This window comes from Ursus americanus, chromosome 12, assembly GCF_024610735.1.
Source record: "Ursus americanus isolate L20-20 chromosome 12, mUrsAme1.1.p, whole genome shotgun sequence".
Lineage (NCBI taxonomy): Eukaryota > Metazoa > Chordata > Mammalia > Carnivora > Ursidae > Ursus > Ursus americanus.
Window position 1 is genome coordinate 47,944,900 of NC_142138.1, and position 25,101 is coordinate 47,970,000.

General features: G+C 35.8%; 1 protein-coding gene across 2 annotated transcripts in view; it reads right to left on the reverse strand.

The window, feature by feature from the left end:
• The window catches only part of DPYD (dihydropyrimidine dehydrogenase), a 793,664-nt gene that overhangs the window by 131,708 nt on the left and 636,855 nt on the right, over window positions 1-25,101 (reverse strand). For both annotated transcript variants that reach the window (XM_045801716.2, XM_045801717.2), the window contains one exon: window positions 19,859-20,001. In XM_045801716.2, the coding sequence (XP_045657672.2) occupies window positions 19,859-20,001 (143 nt within the window). The remainder of the gene's footprint in view (window positions 1-19,858; window positions 20,002-25,101) is intronic.

Sequence of the window (25,101 nt, forward strand, 5' to 3'; positions counted from 1 at the left end):
TTAACAAAGATTGAATTCAGAGTACCACGTCCAGTATACGCGATGTTCTAAACTACTCATTTTCACACGTCTGTACATACATTGAAGTCTTCATATACAGCAGTCTAGATTCTAGCTACCCTGAAGGAAGATAAAACAGAGCCAGGAGAAGCTAAGGAAAAGGTCTCTATCCTGTTCTGTGTATGGATTCTCTTATTAAATGTTTTAGTTTCTGCATCACAAACCAAGGTCAGTCCAGTGTCTCCTTGGATCTGGACTGGTATTTTCATTTTAAAGAATTCTTTCTCTATCTTTAATTATTTCATGTTCATACTTTAAATTCAAAGTTCAGAACTTCATCAATTTACCTTAAGTAGTTCAAGGTAAATAATCAAATTTACCACTGAACAGATTTGTGCAAACACTGGCATTTAAAATAATTTGCTCTCTTCTAATATATGTCCTGTAAAATTGCCGCATCTTCCCAGGAAAGGCCTTCTTGCTCTATTTGCTGGAGATATACAGCCAGAAGTATTTAATAGATCATTCTCAATTTTGATCATAAGAGAGCAATTTTAAGACATCATTTCTTCAAAAAAGTCTTTCTCTATTACTCAAAAATTATCCACTCATTCATTTATTCTTTCATTCCACAGATACTAATTTATAAGCCAGTCTTCTGGTTCTTTTCAAAGTCCATTACCAAACAAAACCTCTGACTGCAGCAGCCTGGGGTTATGCTGTTCGTTTTATGTCTGTCAGAATAAACCTTCCTTGAAAAACTGTTGTGAGGACCAAACGAGATAAGAACTACGAAGTGCTATTTACCAGGAAGTCTCTCTCAGTTTATGTGTGACACAATGCGTCTCATCCAGAGGTAAAAATAACTGTTCAAGTTCTTAATTGTGAACTTTGAACTAGTGCCTTTTGAGTTCTCTTCCCATATTAACCAGTTTCTCAGATAAGGTACTAGGTTGAGCCCCCAGACTAAAATGATCATGTCTATGTTGTAAACGATTGGCCTATCACACACAGATGAACATACAAGATAGACTCTTAAGACCAAAAAAGGACTGAATAGCACTTGTCCTACTTCGACAGCGTAAGCTAAAATCTGATTACCACCCCTTCCCCACAAATCAATACACTACAGACTCTGAATCAATTACTAAATATGAATTAGAATATGAATATGAATGAAAGAACAGATAAATAAGGTAAATGTAGGTAAGTGAACTTTATATGTTTTACATTTCAGTCTTGTCTATAACATGATACATTGTAAATTAAACTGTTACTTATATTCTGAGGTTGTTATAAGGAACATTAGCTAATATAATGCTTTAAAATGCCATAGAACCGACTGTTTCTTTTTAACTCTCTATATTACTCATATTTATTTTGTGTGTTTTAGAGACATCAGGCCCTCTGAATATGCAACATTATTCTTAATTTAGTTCTGTAAGACGAGGCATGTGCAATGCACGCTGTATTTGGCCATACTGAATTCCCCAGTGATTAAGTTGATTTTTAGCTTGCATCATTGTTTTCGGGCCCAATGATGAGTCATAGAACTTTTCTCTCACCTCATATACATTACTGCATCTGGTGTCATTAGGATGGAGTTAATATCCAGGATGTAGTGATTGATTTAGGGAGATGATAATGAGATTACGGCTCATGCCCTTAAAGCATGACAACTGAAATCCTATCATTTTCCACATGAGGAAATATGCTAAATATTATAATATCTGATGTGTCTATCACTGTGGGATTAAGCCAGCTATCTGAAACAGAGGTTTGATATTTAGATCCTTAGACATATTAGTTTCTTTTGTCTTACAAACACAGCATAATTGATTTGAGGATAATGAAGGTTTATGTTTGCATGCCCAAATTTTTAATTCCAGGAAGTTCTTTGGTCCTCTTGGTTTTCAGATGAGTCCGCTTAAATAAAAGAGGCCAACAGCAATCATTGTCTTTCTTTCCTCTGATTTTTGTGGGGTGGGATCAGTGAACAGAGTAAAGGAGGTGTTTAACTAGAAATATGTATATTTCAACCAGGAGAATCTGGTTTGAGTTTTCAGAGACTCATAAGTCATAAAAACATTGAACATGTGGGAAATCTGACCACAGCAGATAAGCAATATTTCTTGGATATCTGAAGATGATGAATTAGGGAAATGGACTAATGTGGTTTTAAAGGCTAATAAATTTAGGATTTTTTTTTCCTTTGAAGGGAAATGTTTTCTAGGCTTTTTGTTTACTTTATTTAAAAATCTACACTTGATGTAAATTGTATTTCTTGTAATCTTTTCCTTTAACACTCATGATCCTCTTAAGCTCAGCTTCAGGAATATATATTTGAGAATGATAAGAGATAAATGAAACTGGCCTCTGAAATATTCAATACCCAGATGCTTACTGTCTATTTCTAAATGTTCACTGATCTAGACATCCACCCATCATTTCTCAGCATCTATCTACGAGCATGTATCCATGTATCTACTTTGTGCCTGATTCTTCTAGTCACTGTGAGGCATTCATAAGAAGCAGAAAGGAATGGGGGAGAAGACATACACTCATTTATCAGCATTAGGTTATACATGCATTTGAAGGCTTGGCACATCTCTGGAATATAGGATACGAAAAAAGGAGAGGCAACTGCCCACCTGACATCTCCACTGGTGTCTCCCGGGCATCCTGACCACGGCCAGAACAGAATTCTTAATTTCCCCACTCCCTGCAACCTACTTTTCCAATAGTCCAAAAGCTAAAAATCATTCCTCATTCCTTTATTTTTCTGGCTCACAAAATTATAATCTCTCGGCAAGCCTTGTTGCACTACTTCGAATCTACACTGTGAATCTACCCACTCTCCACGTCCATTGCTTTTTGTTATTCAAGTCCATCATCATCTCTCACCTGGACGATTGCCATAGTTTCCACCCTCTACTACTGACCATCCCTGAATTCATTAACCATACAACAGCTAAAAGGATTATTTTAAAATATATCTCACCACCGCTTAAAACCAATGATGTCTTATCTTGCTTTGAACAAAATAGGAGCCGCTGGAATAAAGTACTGCGTGATCTGGTCCCCGCTCATCTCTCTTACCCATACGCCCTCTGCTGTAGCCACAAAGGCCTTTTTGGAACATGCTGTCCTCCCAAAAAAAGGCACACCTCTTATTTTGCCATTCATGCCTTCATTTTTGCAATCAGGATTTTTCCCTGTCTGCCTGTAATGCTCTTTTCTATATTTTCACATGGCTGGGTGAATCTTATTCAGTTCTCTGCTTAAATATCACCTCTCCAAAGAACTTTCCCAGCCAGACAACCCAGCCAACCAGTCACTAGCACATTTGCTAATTTAAATTCTCTGCATAGTACTTACCACTATTTGCCATTTTTCTTACATGTTTGTTTCTTATTATTGTGCCTGGGATCTATTAGACACTCAATAACCATTAATGCCATAATAAATGGACATTATAACAAGGTTTGATAACATGAACCTCATGAATGCAGTTCTCAACAGATGTTAGATGTTGAGACCATCAAAGCCAATCTCCCTCTGATCTATTTAATTTTTCCTAAATGATAAATAATTTTAAAAATTAAAATACTTAGATATAAGGATGTATACCAAATATGATCAATGTTTACTTGTAAAAAAATAGTCTAATCTTAATACTTTAATGCATAAAACACATTTGAGAAATCCAGGAAGGCCTCTACCAAGGATGCCCTAATCAGGCAGACTTATTTCAATGTGCTTACTTTTAAATTAGGCAGAGTTCATAAACATTTATTTAATTTGATTACATTTGAGATACTAATAATACTATAAATATTAATGGATCCTTATAAAAGGTATTATGTCATTTTCAAGTAAGATTAGAGAGACAGATTAAAAAAAAAAGAAACAGAACTTTTAAGCATTATTGATATCCCTCTTGTTTATCCTTCAGGTTTTTCATTATGAATCCCTCAATCCAAATTTCAAACTTTTATATTTAATAATTTTGTTATATACAGTACTTAAGCTATCTCTCTCTAATTGTGTGGGTTTTTTTAAAGCAGCGTTATAAGGCATAATTTAATACCATAAAATTTCTCTAAGCATGCAAGTCAATGACTTTTAGTAAATTTGTAGAGTTGTGAAACCATCACCACAACCTAGTTTTAAAATATTTCTATTACCCAAAAGTTCCCTGTGCCTTTTACAGGCACTCTCCCACTTAGACTGCAAGCTGCAGGCAAGTACTGGTCTGTCTTCTGTCTTTTTGATTTGCCACTTCTCATCATTTCATATAAATGGAATTATACGATACAAATATTACGGTATTTTGTGTCTGCTTGCCTTCACTCAGCATCATGGTTTTTACCCATGCTAAAGCAATCTATGTTGTTATGGTAACAGTCCATTTTATTGCTGAATACTATCCCATTGTATGCATGAACCACATGTACCATATTTCGTTTATCCGTTCATCAGCTGATGGGGATCTGGATTGTCTTCAGTTTTGGGGTATTAGGAACAATGCTGCCATGACTGCCTGTGTACCAGTCTTTTTGTGGACATATGTTTTTACTTATCTTGGGGAGATACTCAGAGGTGAGATTTCTGGATTGTATGGTAAATTTACATTTCGCTTTCGAAGGAACTTCCAAACTGTTTTCCAAAGTAGTTGTTTTTTCCACAAGCAATACAAGAGGGTTCCAGTCTCTCCCCATCCTCACCTCACATATTACTGTCTGTCTGTTGATAACAGTCATTCTAGTAGGCAAAAATGTCAACATAGTATAGTGGTTAAAAATCAGATGCTAGGCCAAATTGCCTGAGTTTAGATCACAGCTTTGCCACTTATCTTTTAATTTAACATTCTTGGCTATAGGAGAGGGACAATACTAATATCTATCTCACAGGATTACTGGAGGATAAATGAACCAATATAATTACTAGTTTACAAAGTATCTGGCACATAGTAAATTCTATATAAGCATTAGCCATTATAATAGTTTTGGTATTATCATTTGCAAAGTTATAATATACTTATAGCCTGGCTCTGGATTACAGTTAAGCTTTGAGAAGCTGTTTATGTTCTCTTAATTATCAGTTCGTTATATATGTGCTGGTCTAAGATAGGTATTGCAACATCCAGGCACTAGAATGCCAGCTGCTATAAAAATCTACAAAATCTGTAAAAATCTGCTGTAAAAAAACCACAGATCTTACAAATAATTAGAATGGGTAGTACTCCAAATGCCCACCAGGCAACTTCGGTTAAAAATGGGAATTAGACTGACTGATTTAGTGATTTCATTTATTAGTAAATTTCCATGGAAAAAACTGAGAGCTGGTATAAACAAGTTGTTTTCCCTTATAAAGTTGCATTCAGTTCTCAATTACTTGACAATAAGGACCTTCTTCCTTCCTTTTCTTTACTCCATCTATTTGTTTCTTTGTCTCCTTTTTCCCTTTGCTTGATTATTTGGATGATTAATGGATCACTGCTGCTTCTGACCAAGGAATGAATGGAGAGAGAGCCCAAGGATAACATACCCCCTTCTCAAATCAATGACCATTTTAGACACTTCTCCAGAGAGGCACAAGTCCCATCTGCTTGCCAGATATACTTCTGATTAAGAACTTTAAAAGATGTTTTGCCTACATGCTACTCAGTTTTTAAAGAACATTATGAAAGTCTCTCGTAGCACTTCTCCTGAATTGTCAGATACACGCAGGGCTCACTTCTATATGCTGAGGTCAATGCTGTCCTAATTTCTCCAGGTTTCAGGAAGTCTTGGGGTACCCATTTTATTCTCTATCAGCAAGCCAATTTTTGAGACTACTCATCTTCTTAGCCTTCTCTGTCTCATTCTGGGAATGAAGTGACTTAGGTTGTAGTACGGTAAAAATATTATTATAAAATTGCATGCTATTTTCACTTACCTGTGTTATATGGATAGTCATAAACACAGATAATAAGGATAACATAAATATAATATTTAACTGTCTCTATGCTGACATGGTTTTATCCATTTCTGAAATTCTATACTTTTATAAAAATAACATGGATATAGTCTGTCTAGTTTTAAGAAGAAGAAGTAGGGCCAATGGATAAAAGATATATGGAGGTAGGTTTTCCACAGTATGAGGCAGAATTTACCTATAATTTTAACTGGATAACTTACAAGATAACAAGTTATCTGTCACTATGAATCTACAGGCTAGATAACCAGACATATAGAAGAGACCAGTACCCTGTATGAATTGCCAAAATGAGCCACACAGCAGGTTGTGGGAGCAGGCTTGTACAGGGTAATCAAATCCAGAAGGATGAACTCCAACCAATGGGAGAAGAGGCCAAAAGTAATGGCAGATAAATCCCTTTTCCCTGTGATGGGTTGTCCAGAGGCACTATTTTCTATCTAGTCTCTCTGGAGATGTACCATGTGGCCAACTGACTGGATCTCTTATAGCTTGTGAAGCAGTGGACTACCCAGTAATGCATGATCTTGTATTCAACTTCCATCTTTCTCTGTCTCTTCTCTATTTCCTCTTACTCTAGCTTCCTTAGATTTTACCGATTTTACCTTCCGACAAAAAATTAGCACTCAGCCCTTTCCTCGGGCTTTGTTTTCAATCAGCCTGAGCCAAGACACGTGCTAGTCCAAAGCTAGAATAGGAAGGTGTAAATTTTGTTTGAAAATTCTTTGTCAATGAATAAAAATCCTAGCGGGGGATGATAATGATGATGAGGACAATGATAATTAATATCTAACATCTATGGGTACTGTGTTCCAGGTACCGTTTGAAATGCTTTACAGGTGATAACATTTAATCCTCACAACTGTCCTATGAAACCCTACTTTTCAGATAACAAACCTGAAGTATAAAAAGTTCACACATCTAATAAAGCCAAGGTCATATAGCTAAAGAGCAGCCGAGCTAGGATTTCACTCCAAGCAGTTCGATGCATTTTCACTGTGTCGAAGCATGCATAGTAAGACGCAGTCCTGTCGGGCTTCCTGTACCTAGTGGGCAGTTCTAAAGTTGATTCACTGCCTGTGTAGCAGACCCTGGACAGGGCCACGGGGGTCCCTGTCACACTGACTATGATTGGAGTATGGTGTCTAGAGAGCTGACGTCTGCTTTCTTTCAAGAACGTGTCATTGTTGGGGCATCAGACTCTCTACCTCAAAGGCGACCCAGCTTGCATCGAAAAGAAGCGTTATGAAATACCCATTCTGTTGAATTAAAACTCTCATATCTTCCTTCATTGTAGAGGTTTATCAAAGGTACTTTATTTTCTACTTAATTCAAGGGCATGTGTAGCTTTGCCTTGAATTAATTTACCCACCACCATAGAGTGCATGTTCTACCCATCCTGTATGCAAACAGACATGCCCATGCTCAGGCTCATTATATTCCATAATGTGACTATTTGGGGCTGCACTACAAAGGTTTCCACTTTGTGTGAGGTAAGATACCTATGACTGAAAGTGACCTACACTTTCCTTTTGCTTTTCTGTTGCTCTATTTAAAATAATGACTGCAAAATCTCTTTCAACAAAAGGTCATTTGTGTCAATGGACAGAACACAGAGGATCAGATCACCTGTGGTAATTGCAAATTAATGCTCTCCTGGTAAAGCATTAACTACACACTATTGATCTACAATTGAATCATAGAAGCTACTGAGAAGTGATTTTACTTTCCTATTTTTTGTGCTTTTATTGCTTTTTCCATAATGCATTTTTCTTTCAACTGGAATTTTCCCTAATTATCTCCATTTTTAATTTCCCACAGTGAGATGACTTCTAACTTGTAATTAGAATCTGTAAAAATTCATGTCTCTGTCTCAAAAGCCTTTTAGAAATCTACTGAACTCTAACTTTGATGCTATAAAACACATACATGATACACAGATATGTATTTCTAGAGAGCCAAGTTCTCGAATGATTTTTTTTCCACTTAGATAAAACAGAGAACCATTTGGTCCTCTATCTGAAATTATAATTTGTTGAGTAGTCTGCAATAAAACATTCACAAGTTTCCCCTAAAAGCATTTTCTTTGGGAGCATTGATGATGAGATTTTTTTTTCACATAAACTTTTCACATATAAATAAGGAGTTTATTTCAGAGATGATTTTTTTTTTTGTAAAGGTTTCATTTATTTAATGGAGAGAGAGAGCGAGCAGGGGGCAGAGAGAGAGAGAGAAGCAGACTCCCTGCTGAATGGGGAGCCCGAGGTGGGTTTGGTTCCAAGACCCTGAGAACATGACCTGAGCCAAAGGCAGATGCTTAACCGACTGAGCCACCCAGGTGCCCCTAGAGATTTTTTTTAAGAGTGTAAATGTGAGAGGAAGATGCAATAATCCAGTAAATATTTACTTGCACAGAATATTTCTGACAAAATCCATCTTTCCTCATGTTTACATCAAACTCTTAACGGATATTAATTCTATCTGGGGAAACTAATCATAAGCTTGTTTTTCAATGTTAAACTTGATTATGCTCCTGAGCTAGACAGGTTATCTAGCCTAAGCCTGGTTTCTGAATTGTTAGAAGTCACTGAACTTAAGAGATTTCCTGACAGTAATTGCCTTTACAACTTCTCATAAACCTTAAACTTATCATTGATTTCCCAAACTTCTAAATTGGAGACGTTGTTGTGATTTCCAATAAAAGTCTTTCTAAAATGTTTTTAGGCCTGTAAGAACTTTGATATTTTTCTATAATTTCTTTTGTAATCATTATTTGCATCAAGACTCACAATTAATATTGCAAAACTAAATGTGCACTCAAATTGTTTGCTTATTCTTTATTTCTCAGTAAATCATTATCATCTGTACCAAAAAACTCTTAATAAATGTCAATTGCATGACTGGAATTACATAATCCTGTTACTCTTTTTTCTAGGAGTTTATAATTAGAGACAGATACATTCACAGTTGATATTCATTTTACAACGAATCTTAAGAGCTGCACCAGGGTGCTGAAGTCTCCCTGATGTGCCAGGCATTGATGGATGGCAAGAAAGTAGATGAACCAGAGTGGCTGGAGGAAGAAGGAGACACTCCAGGAACTGGGACTCTGATTTGTGGTATTCCCTTTAACATATTAAATATCACTTCTTCCTTATAACAACACAATTAGATAGATACTATAACTTCCTTTTGATAGATGAATACACAAAAGTTTACAGGATTTAAATAATTACCTCAAATTTATCCAGCCATTAAATGGTGGGGCTGGCAGTTGAGCAAAGGAGGGCAGAACTTCAGAGTTCCTCTTCTAAACTACCACACTATACATGGCAATCCAACCACTTCTGGATACATAACAACGGCACACAATACTGTTAAGAATATTCAAGACTAGAATGAACTGAGGTTTTTGAAAAACGCTAGGAACCAACAATAGAGTTTATTAAATAAAAGCATTACAAGCAAGGAAGTTGAGAACCTCAGTTTGCAAGATAAAACCAAACCTGTGAACTAGGCAGTGATATGGAGGCGTAAGGCAGAACTAGTGAGCTTCCATCTTACTTCAATAAAAAGAGACACCACTAGCCTTTCTAAAGACGCTACCAGAGCTCAGTTACAGTAGTGGTCCAGAGCCCCAGCCATTCTGTGGTGCAGCTATTTCTAGCAGGGTCTTCCTCCCTTCTCTTTTCTACTCTGTCACAGCCTTAGAAACATCCCACATCAAGATCAGAAAGTGAATAAATTAATCTTCACATTTTCTAATCTTTGAAGATGGTTAGAAATCAGACCAAAATCTGCTCCATTAGAAATGGGCTAGGAAGAAAATCAGGAGTATCTCAACAGGAAGGAGGAAAAAAAAAAAGGAAAACTGGAGTAAAATCAGAATGCACCACAACTAAAATGATGACTGGAAATCTTCAGAAGAAAGTAACTCCAGGGAGCCTAGTTTGCTGTGAATATATTGTGGGGGTTATGACCAAATATGAGGCTTACTATAAGACTTACATGAGACTTCTATACACATGCATGTAGGTGTCAGGAGGATAATAGTTTCTAAGGTTTGGTTTGTTATGATTGCAGAAAGAAACCGCTGCTGCCAAACATAAAAATGTATTCAAAAATCAAAGGAAGCAGTCTTAAAATAGCCTGGAAAGATATCTAAATCTGTTTTGTTCCCATTAAAATAAGGATAGTAAGTATAAGGCAGGCAGAAGTCGTTTAAAAAGAAGAGTAGCCATAACCCAGGAACATCATTATTATCATAAGCTAATAATTCAGTGCCATTTCAAAAATATAACTAAGAAAAGTGGTAAAGAATTGGGACAACACCTACTCTTAGGGAGGCAGGCACTTATGAGGAATCAACTGTGAAATGTCTTTTCACGGCCTGTATTTTCATTCTTTTTTTTTTTTTTTAAAGATTTTATGTATTTATTTGACAGAGATAGAGACAGCCAGCGAGAGAGGGAACACAAGCAGGGGGAGTGGGAGAGGAAGAAGCAGGCTCCCAGCAGATGAGCCTGATGTGGGGCTCGATCCCAGAACGCCGGGATCACGCCCTGAGCCGAAGGCAGACGCTTAACCGCTGTGCCACCCAGGCGCCCCCTGTATTTTCATTCTTTTCTTGTAAGCGAAAACTTAGAATGGCACAATCTATTCTAATCTGAATCCTTGGGGAAAAAGTTCATATATATGAAGCACATTGTAGAACTGAACAATTCTGGAAAAGGAGTTGTATTAGTCTGATTTTCGGATTAATATTTAATAGTCTTGGGGCGCCTGGGTGGCACAGTGGTTAAGCGTCTGCCTTCGGCTCAGGGCGTGATCCCGGCGTTATGGGATCGAGCCCCACATCAGGCTCCTCCGCTACGAGCCTGCTTCTTCCACTCCCACTCCCCTTGCTTGTGTTTCCTCTCTCGCTGGCTGTCTCTATCTCTGTCAAATAAATAAATAAATAAATCTTTAAAAAAAATTTAATAGTCTTTTTTTGTGTAGAAAGTTGATGATGGTGTTCTACCATTTACAAAACAGGCACTTAGAGATATGTCTCCTCTAGAAGCGATCAGTTTGTGTTGATAAAGTCACATTTTTGGGGGCCATTGTCCTTGGGAATAATCAAAACATTATTTGCAAGGCAACTAACCAAGGATGAAGGAGGCTGCCAATATCCTTAGAAGAAGAGGGAATTGAAATCTTGGAGGATAAAAACCATTAATTAAGAAGTGAACAAAATACCGTGAAAGTACAAAGCAGAAAGGGCTCACTGGGCATTTACTTGCTACTGGCTCTGAGGAGATAGAAAAGGGGTGTGGTGTCAGCCTGTAGAAACACAAAGACTGTCACTCTTCAACAGTTTTCCATTAAACACAAAATAACAACTAAATGTCATGGCCTACAGTGCCCTACAAGATCCACCTCTGCCTATGCACCTGTATCTCCTATCGTCCTTACATCTGCTGGCCCCTTGCCAGTCCTGAAACAGGGCAAGACAGCTCTCACCCTTGCACCCTATGGACTTTGTATTTATGCTCTTGCCTTTCCTTTTGCCAGGAGGACACTGTTCTCCCAGACTTCTGAATGGCTGACTTGTTTTTACTCATTTGCTCTGGACTCAATTATCTTGTCACTCCTTTGAGGGAGGTTATATATGTAAGGTTGCTGAGAGCATTCTCCGTTGTCTGCGAACATCCTTGTTTCTTCATGGCTAAAACCGTGCTTGGCACATTGTGGACACCCCTCATGTGAAGAACGAAGATGTCATCTGAAGAGAGTTCAGTAGGGACATCACTTCCCTTTTTCTAGATATCATATTTCTGATGCAATTAAGATCATATCAGTTTTTGGGGGAAGCTATATCACTGTGCTGTTTGTGTTGACCTTATTGTTAAAGTAAAACCCTCTATAATCTTTCCACAAAATCTTCTCTTTCCCATGGTCACCTCCATTTTAAATGTATAAATAGGTTTCTACACCCTAGGACGGGATCTTATATTTGTCATTAGCCAACTTTATCATCTCCTACTGTACCGGTCATACATATGTGTATGTATATGTAATACATACATATATATTATTTACTTGTCCTGAAACTACTCTGTAAGTTACTCTGCCTCCATGTTTCATGCTACTTAAGAATTTGGATTTCTAGATTTCCCTCGAACAGAACTCAGAAGCTCCTGCGTTGCCAGTCTTTAGAAATCTCAGCATGTTCTTTGCTCAGCACATGGAAATTTATCAGAATTCAACGTAACTTTGGAAACTGAAGAAGTCAGAAATAAATTATTTAGCAAAGAGTAAATGTGGGACCTGAAACTATAAAAATCCTTAAACAGAGCACTGGCCTGTTTACGACACTGGCCATAACAACATTTTTCTAGATATGTCTTTTGAGGCAAGGGAAATGCAAGCAAAAACAAACTACTGGGATTACATCAAAATAAAAAGTTTCTGAACAGTGAAGAAAATAATCAATAAAACTAAAAGACAACCTACTGAATGGGAAAAGATATTTGCAAATGACATATCCAATAAAGGGTTAGTATTCAAAATATACAAAGAACTGATACAACTCAAAATCTCAAAAAACAAATAACCCAATCAAAAAATGTGCAGAAGACATGAGCATACATTTCTCCAAAGAAGACATACAGATGGCCAACAGACGATGAAAAGTTGCTCAACATCACTCATCATCAGGGAAATGCAAATCAAAACTACAATGAGAGTATGGAATTGTTGAATCACTATACTGTACATCTGAAACTAATATAACACTTTATGTTAACTATCTGGAATTAAAATAAAAACTTAAACTACAATGAGATGTCACCTCACAGCTGTCAGAATGGCTAAAATAAAAAATATAAGAAACAAATGTTGGCAAGGATGTGGAGGAAAATAAACCCTCTTGCACTGTTGGTGGGAATGCGAACTAGTGCAGCCACTGTGGAAAACAGTATGGAGTTTCCTCAAAAAATTAAAAATGGAACTACTCTATGATCCAGTAATCACACTACTGGGCATTTACCCCAAAATACAAAAACACTAATTCAAAGAGATACATGCACCCCTATGTTTATTGCAGCATGATTTACAATAACCAAACAATGGAAGCAGACCAAGTGTCCATAAATAGATGAATGGATTAAGAAGAAGTGGTATATACATACAATGGAATATTATTCAGCCATAGAAAGAATGAAATCTTACCATTTGCAGCAACATGGATAGAACTACAGAGTATAATGTTAAGCAACATGTCAGTCAGAGAAAGACAAATACCATATGATTTCACTCATATGTGGAATTTAAGAAACAAAACAAATGACCAAAGGAAAAAGAGAGAGAGAAAGACAAACCAAAAAACAGACTCTTAACTACAGAGAACAAACTTATGGTTATCAGAGGGGGAGTATGTGAGGGGATGAGTGAAATAGGTGACGGGGATTAAAGAGTACACTTATCATGATGAAAATAATTATTTAACAAAGAACAAGGAGTTCACCTGTAAAATGGTAGGATTGGGGTAAACTCTGCATGGGCGTAGTACAAGAATCGAGAATGAGTCATCCCTTAATAAGTAAAGGACAGAGTGAGCATTCACGTGTTTATGATGAATTTCTCTTTTATTTTGCTAGCATATTTCTCAAGCACAGTAACATGGATGGCAGGGGATGCAGAGACAAATCATTGAGCAGAAATCAGGAAACATGGTTTCTAATCCTACTGGGTTAGCCAATTGATGAAATCAACTCAAGGAAATTGTCAACTTGAAAATCTGTAAAATGGGTTAAAAATGCTTACTATTATGCCTATAGCTTTGTAAGAGTTAAATGAATTAATAACTGGAAAAGACGTTTTGAAAAACAGAAGGTAATATTCATCAGATCATTAATAATCTTTACCATAAAATTGCTATAGCATAGATCTTTCTAAATCTTTATACAGTCTGAATTCTGAAACCTAACTTAGTACTAGAGTCCATAAAACACTGATGTAGATTTTTAAACAAATACACAATTATACCTGTCCAAATGACTGTGGCTTTTTCAAAACAACCACCTTGGTAGATGTTGGCATTGCTCAGAAGAATTTTGTAACACCTCTTTTTGAGCTGTTTATTAAAGTCAGTTTATGAATTGCCAGAAAAAGGGACACATGACTTTGTATATCTCAGTTAAACAGACAACTTTGTTCACTCAACTTGGCTCTCTTTAGCTTTGTTTACAGGAAATCAAATCCACTCTCAAAGTATGAAGAGAAGTTACTGATGGTATTCACAATACATTACCTCCTGAAGTGACTATTTCTTATAGTCATTTGGATGGACGAGTTATGCGATGGTTATTAAAAAATCAGTTATGTCATGGGGCGCCTGGGTGGCACAGCGGTTAAGCGTCTGGCTTTGGCTCAGGGTGTGATCCTGGTGTTATGGGATCGAGCCCCACATCAGGCTCCTCCGCTATGAGCCTGCTTCTTCCTCTCCCACTCCCCCTGCTTGTGTTCCCTCTCTGTCTCTGTCGAATAAATAAATAAAGTCTTTAAAAAATATATCAGTTATGTCCAATCACAAGTCATTTTGAATGATACTGATAAATTCGAAAGGTTGAGAGAAAAGCAACAAAGAAAATATAATGTTTGGAAAATAATAAGTAACATAAGAATATCTAAACAACTGGGATTTAAAAAAAAAACTGAATAAAAGGATAAATAGTAGTTTAAAACTTTGGTCAGGAATATGAAGATTTTTTTGACCAAGAAATGTAACTAGTAGTTTACCATATCTCTGCATACAACGCATAAAGGAGCAGACAACATAAAGGATCTAGTCAGAGTTGGGAAAAAAGCTTTAGCCAAAGAAGTTTATACAAGATCAGAAATTTCATATGGCTGTATCTGCAAACATCTTGGCTAACACATGGTTATTTTCTCACAAACAACAGTCACCGTGTGATACTGTTACTTTTTCTTGTGGTAAAACTGTCTTTCAAAAAGATTAGCCTTAATTTCAATTAATTTCCTTTGAATTTAGATGTTAATCTTTCTATCAAGTGGAGAGTGCGCAGTCATTCAAAGGCCTAACAGGTTTCCATTTAATTTCTTCTATTTGCTTATAAACAACATTGTTGCACTGGAATCAGGATGCTTTTCAAAAATTAAAATCTCTTCCATTAAAAGTAACCATCCATTAAGTAATTTAAAATAATGTAATAATTGACACGGTAATTGGAATTTCATTGAAGGGATACTAAGAGCATATTTTTTCTTATATAGTACTCTGAAAATACAGAGTTTCTATTTTTTTCAATACCCACTTGCATATTGTTCTTAAAATTGTAAACGAAACACTCATTAAAGCTAGGAAACAAGAAACTGCATAGTGGAAAGAAAAATATGTCTATTTTAACTAGCGATGTGAAACAGTTCTGATGCCATTTAAAATAACTTTGAATGGTATCAACTATTCTTCTTTCATGTATCGTAGCCTGGCTTTAAAGTGAATGAAGATGGAAGAAAAAAAAAAGAAATCATTGAATAACTCTTTCCCACCTACTCAATAAAAATTTAGAATATAGCGTGCAAAATTTTTATCACCTCAAGACCCCCATCAATAGAACAAAGCACTGAAGTCTTCTTGTGTGTTATGATCACAAGAGAATGTCGGTAATGCATCAGCACTCATGTGGAACTGGTGTCACTGTCTGCTTCAATTACTTCTTTTTGCCTCATTTTAATAAAATAATATATCTCCTGATCACATTAAAAAATTCCACACAAAAAAATTTAGCTCGAACTAGTCCCATTAGAGCAGCTTTGATTATTGTTAAGGATTGATTTGGTCGTCCACGTTTAGTGAGTGTCCATCACGTGACCATGACTCTTCACAGTCAAAGCCCACTATGGTCCCTCTTCCTGTTGTATTTCAGGATTTTCTATTAAGTTCAGTGACAAACCCTAACCAAAGAAATGGGATTAAAAGAACCCACCCATACAATCTCAGTGAAGGCACAGGTCATAATTGTACATGAATGAACTGATGGCTTCCTATAATTTCTGATGTCCTGAATCAGTTCTTAGCAGATTCAATTGTAATGGCAATATCATTAAATTAAACTCTAGAAACCCAGAGTCATTCAGTGAAAAAAAAAATGTAGCATACTACTTATATTCTCTATCTATATACAATAGAGGAGATTGAACATTCTGTGATGAGATCTATCCCTTTACTATCCTCTTCATGAATAAACAGTGGGCAGCCAGAAGCAAACTTCTTTTCTTCAGAGTAACCCCAAAAGATTTTAAGACCTCAAGAGTTCATGAAGAGTTTGAGAACATAATTTAACAAGGAGTTATTTATAAATTTCAGTCTCTGAAATTTACTATTAATTTTCATCTTTTTAGAGCTCTAACTTGCATATGCTGACTAGTGAAAGCCTATCAAGTAAGAAGAAAACTCATATTTCAAACACAGCAGAGTTTGCATAAATAAATTAGAAGTCAGTTTAGAGCAGCTACCAAGAACACAAACCCATAATCGGTTCTGAACCTTATTTCTTGGCCACAGTATTGTATCTGGTTCTGTGGTAATAGTCATTTTCACTCCAAAGATGTACTAGGGAAATGATCTGGAACCCAAATTCCTCTCTAGCTAATTCCTTAGTTTTTATATTCAACATTCACTGAAGCAGTTCGAAGGTAGAGTATTGGATGTTTCACCACTGAAATGTTAACATCCTTGTCAGAGCAAGTTACAGAATAAGATAATAGAAATAAACAGTGCCACTGAGAAATGATACATCCCTAGAAATGGTAAGAAGACTTCAAAAATTACCCATTAAAATGCAACCTGAAACCCTAAAAGGCATTTCTGTTTATAAACTGCAGGGTGATCTAGAATATTTTGTGATTTTTATATTTCAGTTAGCTCTCAATTAAACTTATTTAAGCAAGTGATGTGACAACAGAAGTATTTTCCTTCCCTGATTAAGTATCTCCAATTATTTATAAATTGTTACCTTTTCAATAAGGCCTCTTTTTTTTTCATAGCACTTATCATCTTATATACCAAATATACTTATGGTTCATATTTATTATGATCATATTTATTATGTATTACGTTTCTTCCCTCATGAAAATGTAAGCCCCAGAGGTAATGGACTTTTGCCTGTTCTATTCACAGAAGAATTTCAAATTCCTAGAACAGTGCTGGGCATGTAGTAGGTTCTCAATAAAAAATTATTAAATGGGGGCGCCTGGGTGGCACAGCAGTTAAGCGTCTGCCTTCGGCTCAGGGCGTGATCCCGGCGTTCCGGGATCGAGCCCCACATCAGGCTCCTCTGCTGTGAGCCTGCTTCTTCCTCTCCCACTCCCCCTGCTTGTGTTCCCTCTCTCGCTGGCTGTCTCTCTGTCACATAAAAAATAAAATCTTTAAAAAAAAATTATTAAATGAACAAACGTGCAAATGATTCTCTGTGATGCACGATGATTAACAAGGAAGGCATGTACTATCACATTTATCCAACTTATGAAAATATTTTAGCTTTCCATTTTGAAATGTCAGTACCTTTTCTAACGTCGCATATAAGGTCATAGCTGTTGAATTTATTTAAAGCTGAATTTGAAATTACTGACTAAATCCTTATTCCAGTAGTGAATATATGTGTGTGTATCAAGAAGATCAGGATCAAAACATTTATGTCACTATCTCTATACCCAATACTTCTCTTTCTACCACCAGGGTATCACCACCACCCCCCGATACTTAAATACATTTCATTTGTCTCATCACATCTTGTAAAAAATGCATTTTGTCAGTATGTACTTCACTTCTGAGTAGAAATAACTGGAAAGGTAGATTTGACAGTACTCTACCCAAAGATACATAAGTGGATGAGCTCTTCAAGAGAAATATTATAGAACCAGAGAAGGGGACAGAATTGGGTGATAAGAGCTAGGAAACAAATGGCAACAGAGAAATAGAGGGTGATGATGGAGGGTGATCTACCTAGAGGTGTCTGCAAAAGATCTGAACTAACTGCTGGGGAGAATTTGATATGGATGTTTTTAAAAGATAAATGAAAACAGATGCTGACTAGCACCCAAGGCCCAGCAGACATTAAACACTGTGAACTTGAAGTAAATCCAATTGGCAGAGTTACTTGAATTTCTCTAATAATATTCAGCAGCCCAGAAGTATAGAAAATGAAAGGTTAGATTAACCCAGAACTAGGGAGCGGAAAACAGGGTGAAATTCAGTTACAATGGAAGGGGCACAGAAATAGTGCACATTCTCCACCCCATTCAAATGCAAAGCTAAAGTTCTAAATTCAAGGGTATAACCATCCTAAGTATATCTTTTTTTTTTAAGATTTTATTTATTTATTTGAGAGAGAGAAAGAGAGAGAGAGAGCACAAGCAAAGGGAGCAGCAGGCAGAGGGAGAGAGAGAAACAGGTTCCTTGCTGAGCAGGGAGCATGCTGTGCGACTCGATCCCAGGACCCCTGTTATCATGACCTGAGCCAAAGACAGAAGCTTAACTGACTGAGCCACCCAGGTGCCCTGGTATGGATTTCTTTAGATTTATCATATTTGAGTTTCATTCAACTTCTTAAATCTACAAGATTTTGCCTTTTACAAAAAATGGGGAAGTTTTCAAACATTATTTCTTTGTCATCCTCTCCTTCTGTGACCCTTCCTTTGAATGTTAGATCTTTTGTTACAGTCTCACAGTTCCCTGAGGCTCTGCTCATTTTTTTTTTTCGGTCTTTTTTCTCTCTGTTGTTCAGATTGGTTAAGTTCTGTTGCTCTGTCTCTTCTACTTCACTGATTTTTTCTTCTGTTTTCTCCATTCTGCTGTTAAGCCCATTAACTGAGTTTTAAATTTTAGTTATTATGATTTTTATTGAAATTTTCCATTTGGTTCTTCTGTATATCTTCTATTAGCGTTCTGATACATATTATTTCCACCTGAGATTGTATTCTGTAAAAGGACGTTAACTCTGATTGTCACAAGGTATTTGTTCTCCAGAGAATATAAGTGAAGGTAAACTCTATACTTCCTAATTTCATTCAATGTTAGGTAGGTAAGAATCCATATTAATGGAGTATTACCTGAGATGTCACAGTCTAGTCATCATATGAAAAGTTTATCCCTGGGTCAAGTCAGATCATCCAAATCTGCATATCTAGCCTCAGAGAAATGTTTATGCTATAATGTGCCAAGGCACTATACTGGGCCTTTTTTGAGCAACATAATAAGCAAGTGTATAACTAATGAGTAAAAAATTATATGTAGGAATGCTATTAAGAGTATAATGTACTACATCTCAAAGTGTCCCTTTATGACAGTAATGGAAGAATTTCTCTCAGCTCTGTACCACAAGAAGTTGAATAATCAATTTATATTATAATTTTGAAAGTTATGAAACCAATAATTTCCTTGCTTTGGCTGCCAGGAAGTTCAGAGTCAAATGTGCTAATCCCTCCAGTATCTTATGGCATAGATTTTGTATATTCACCTTACCCATGACTTCATTTATTTTTCAAACAAGATTTTACTTTTACCCAGATTTCTTTGTGTATTTGTTTTTTTCCCCCCAGTTCTACAGTATGCATTTTGGTACCTGTTTTCATTTATTTTGGAAAAGGGAGATAAGTGAATATATTTTCAAAAGATAGAGGGTTTGTAAGCCCTAACTAAGACAGGAAATAAACTTCAGGTTTGTTCTCGACTCACAATAGAAACTTAATGAATGCTGCCATTTTAATCCCACACTGTTTCTTTCTCAGGAGACCCTACAAAAATATATTTGTTGTCACATGATTTACACTAGGTGTGTTAGACGGAGGTTTCTGAAGGGGCAAACACAAGTACTACCTGGAGGACTGAGGCTCCGCTGTGGAGAAACTGAAGACCACTTTCAGCTGAGTCAATTCCACCAGTGGCCAAAATGGGAAATCCAGGCAAAGCACGAGCAATGGAGGTCACGGCTCTCAAAGCAATAGGTCTAATTGCTGTGCCTACAGAAAATGAGAATAATCAATGGTTAGCATAATGACCATTTGAGCATACTGCCTTATACTCATTATTGTGTAATGGTAATGCTCTACTAGACAAAAGTCAATTTTCTTTATCTTTACTTAAGATGTGTGTGTGTGTGTGTGAGAGAGAGAGAGAGAGAGAGAGAGAGATACATATACATTGCCATGTTTTAAAGTATGTTAATTTGTAAATGGATGTGTATTTATTTTAAGAATCTTGATGCTATTCTTGCAAGGAAATGTGTTATGCAAGTGGATATAGCAACTTTAGAACTCCTGCATAAAATACATGCATAATACAATTTGATATACAGTAATGTGTAAAAGATTATATGGAATATTCAAGCATCTGTTTTAAAAAGAACAAGGAACAGCAGATTTTGAAAAAGAAAAACAATCACATACAGTGCATAAATAGACATACAGCTCTGTTATGTTTCCACTAAGTACAAAGCAGCTGGTGTGAATAGAGATACTGTGAAAACAAGCAAGGTGCTGATGAATTTACAGATTCCATATTGCTTTTTACATGTATTACTCGCAATTTGATGAAATATAGTGAGCCTAATCGAATTTTTCATACATTAGAAAGTTTCCACCAAGGTAAAGACCATTTACTGGAATTCAGTAATTAAAGAGTATGTGCTTAATTTTTATACTTCACTCAGCCAGTTATTACCAATATATTATTCCCTAATCATAATAAAAACTTCATGGATGGACAGAACACTTGCAGGTCATTTTAAAAATGATTATACTGTATTAAAGCTGCTTTCAACGCTCAAGGTTAACATATCCTGAAGTAAACTAATGTTTTCATCAGATCGGAATATAATTTGGTATTTCTGGTGTGGAGTCATAAGCCATTGTTCTTTAAAGGTATTTTCTGAACTAAAAATAGTTCCATTTGGCCAAGAATCTGACATTGCCTCAAAAACACAAATAAGCAATTGGTAAATTCAACCTTATGTGGTGAGCACTTTACCCTTACCTCCACCACCACAAGCATCTTCACCAACATTATCACTATGTATTTATGGGAGGGTTCACTTTGAGGAAGCACAAAGAATTTTCCTTGAAATTAGTGGACTTCTTTTTATCCTGCTCACATCCATTTCAGAAGATATTAAATTATGGGTAACTGATGTTTTTGCATTTAACACCAAAAATGTTTGTGGAAATGTTTGTTCCTATTGCTCCCACACCTTAAAATTTTCCTCTGGATATTAATGTTTCTCGGTCAAGAACGTTCAATGCTGACATTTCAGAATTCCATAATGGACACCGAAATACAAGGCAGTAAGTTAGGACGAATTAGACACTGAACGTCAGGGGCACCTGGGTGGCTCAGTCATTAAGCATCTGCCTTCGGCTCAGGGCGTGATCCCGGCATTCTGGGATCGAGCCCCACATCAGGCTACTCTGCTGGGAGCCTGCTTCTTCCTCTCGCACTCTCCCTGCTTGTCTCTCTCTCACTAGCTGTCTCTCTCACTGGCTCTCTCTGTGTCAAATAAATAAAATCTTTAAAAAAAAAAAAAGAAAGAAACTGAACGTCAAGATCCTATTTCTACTTCAAAGTGTTTATCAGTGACTTCTTCATCTGTTTGAGAGGTAGAGAAGGTAACAGAGTAGACAGAAGAATGCACAGCAAGAATACACACCCACACTGACACCCACATACACGCTTATATGTACAAATCTTTAGCTGTACTAAAAAGAAATCTGAGTAAGAATAAAAGTTAAAGAAAAGCATTTTAAAGGAAATCTGTAATTTAAATAAATCTTTTAGAGTGACATATATCTATCTGCATAATATAACAGATATGTTCAATACATACCAAGCTGATGGCTTCTTTACACACATGTTACTTTGAAGTGATAAACACTGGGATTTTTTTTTTTCTTATTTAGTTGACCCTAGAGAGTAAAGGAAATCTGAGCTAAGCAGATAAATAATTTATTTCTAACTGCACTGTTAGAAGACTATCATTAACACTAAGGGATAAAATTTCAAAGTGGTACACAGGGATTTGGCCACATATTCCAATTGATATTAATGGACATCAAATGGCAAAATCCCAGAACACAGCTTTGAAAATTTAACCAGTTACATTTAAAGGGCAACATTATTACACAGGTGTTAAAAAACACCAGCAAATCCTCAGTGGCATTTGAAGATGTTCAATTAGGTCAATAAGACATTTTCTATTTCATGTTTTTCTTTCTTTTCTAAGACTTTCTAATCTACCTAATGAACGTGAAAACCTTTCAAACTAATAAAGGCATCTTCTTAAAAATTAAGAGTAATTATGTTCTCTCAGGAAATGTGATCCAAAAATGAAGAAATGGGTCCTTCTGTTACTGCGTAACAGTAAATTCAGTTTTTATTTCCATTATAAGTTCCATTTGATTAGTTTTCTTTGTAACTCAACTGATTTAATATGAAATATAATCTACCTGTTCTCAGAGAGCATTTTTATAGGGAACAGCTTTTAAAAATGACTTTTATCTACCATGAAAGGTTTCTGGAAGGAAATCTTTTAAAAGTATATAAAAGGATCTTTCTAAATTGCTATATAGAAATTTCTTTTTAGTTTTAAAATGACAGGAATAAAGAAATAATAGGTTCAAGATAAAAATAAAAGTTTCAGAATAAGGAAAACACATATATCAATACTATACAGAGTTGTACACATGTCAATGAAAACACATAAATATTTCCAGGATCACAGCTATTTTGATAAGGATTTTTACCATTTTGTCACTGCTACAGTAATTAATGATTCTAGACCAAAGCCCAGGGAGGAAGAAGCCAGTTTGAGAGGCTTAAGGAATTGAATGTGGACTCCATCTATAAGAAAATGACAAGGTTTAAATCAAGAAATTGAAATCCTATAAGCTTAAATGAACTCATAGGGAACATGCAATTTAAATTAAGCCCTCATCCACATGGGATGGCCAGATGAACCTGATGCCTAATGGGAAATTCAGTTATATCAAGCCATTCTGTTCCAGCCGTGTGGAATGCTCCACTCAGGGTCAAGCCAGTCTGAATTCCCAAATTTTGAAACAAGCTGAAGGTTTAAACAACCAACCAAACAAACAAAAAATGAACTGGCATTCCAACACTGCTGCCAAGAGCTCTGATTGGTTCTAAAGCAGCCTACTAGAAAAGCTGGTGGACTAGACTGAACTGTAACTTTTGACATCTAATCAGTCTAGGCCTTCCTTAGAATCACATCTTGAAATGCTAATCAATGTGCTGAAGTCATAGATCTCCTCTGAGAAACTTCACAGAACATTTTTGGATTGATTCCTATTCTAAAAAAAAAAGTTTTAATAAGCCAGAGATTTTTTAATTAAAAGTTAATCAATCTGTGTCATGGTGAGCACTGTGTATTGTGTAAGACTGATTAATCACATACCTGTATCCCTGAAAAAATAATATATTACATGTTAATAATAAAAAAATAGATGAAAATTTTTAAAAATTTAAAATAAATAAATAAATAAATAAATAAATTTTTAAAAGTTAATCCATCTGATTTGGATGATTTTTCTTCTTAAGAAAATGATAGTATCACTTGCCAATATCATTGCAACAATTTTAAATGCTACCATTAACAATAGTGTTATGTATTGATATGTAAGCATTAAGGTATTATGATTGAATCAGTTTCCTTATGCAGGCCTCACTTATCCATTCATTTGTCCATCTGTCTATCCGAGAAATGTCTATTAAACACCTATGCCTTTAAAAAAAATTGTATTAAAGCTGAAAATCTCTCAAGAATGATCCCAGTTAATCAGTTTGTGTCCTAACCACGTTGTCACCAATGACAGATAACCCAAAACACTAGTCCCTATGATTTTAGGAGGCTGTTTTAAGTCAAATAATATGAATCCAATTATTTATTCTGTACAGATGACCCATTAGGAAAAATTCACATTCATTTAAGGATCATACATTTTATAAATACTATTAATATGAATTTTAGGAAGAAGGCAATTTGAGGATGAACTAGTTACAGCATCAGACAGACAACAGGGCCAACTGCTAGGGTTCAAATCCTAACTCCACTACCAGCAAGCTATGTGACTCTGAAAATTTCTTAATCTCATTGTACCTCTGTTTTTTTCATCCATAGAATAATAAAATTACAATCACAACTTCATAGAGTTTTTTTTTGAGGATTAAATTATTTAATATATATAAAGGGCTAGCACAGGGTAAAAACTATACAGGTGTTTGCTCTTCTGATCTGTACTACCTACAAGGACAATTGATTTCAGAGGGAGCATCCCTTCAGTTTACGTTGACAGTGCCTGCTATCTTTCTGCTGTGTATTTAGCAATGCAATTAAATTTTTTTTAATTAGAGACAAAAGCATGATGTCTATGATGGTAGAACTCGATATCCCCTGAAACACACATCCACCCTCTTTCCCCCCTCTCCTAACCGCTCTCATTTGGTAGTGTCATAACCTCGTTGGTAAGATTACTTTAACTGACTCCAAAGGCAAAAATCTCAAAGGCAGTCATCAATATATTTAAGATTTTTTTTTTGAGAATCCAAAGGTCCAAGCATTAAACCAATATACAAGGATTTTAATGACAGCTTCAGAACTCAAGTTTATTGGTGAAAAGGGTAGAGTTTTACTTTGCATGACTAAATCCTTGAAGAGAAAGGAATTTTTAATGGGCAGGATAGTGTGGAACATATGCTAATTTTGGATAACTGGAATTTTGAATAATTGAGTTTAATTCTGTTTGTTTTTTCCCTAATCGTTTCACTCCTAGGATAGCTACTGTTGCACAATTAATTGTTAGAGCTAAGTCCACAATAAACTCCCTGATAATAGCCCTAGCTGGCAATAAAACAGAAAGTGGGTTATAATACTCACTCGTGCTCACTGTGTATACAAAAAGAAAATGTAGTTTTAATTTGCTTACATTAATTAAAATACAATGAATTAAGTAGATAATAAATTCATTAGAAATTGAACTTTGCCTACCTAATTGTTAATAATTTTAAAATCATCTAGAAGAAAGAAAATACTAGCAAATCAAGAATTTCAA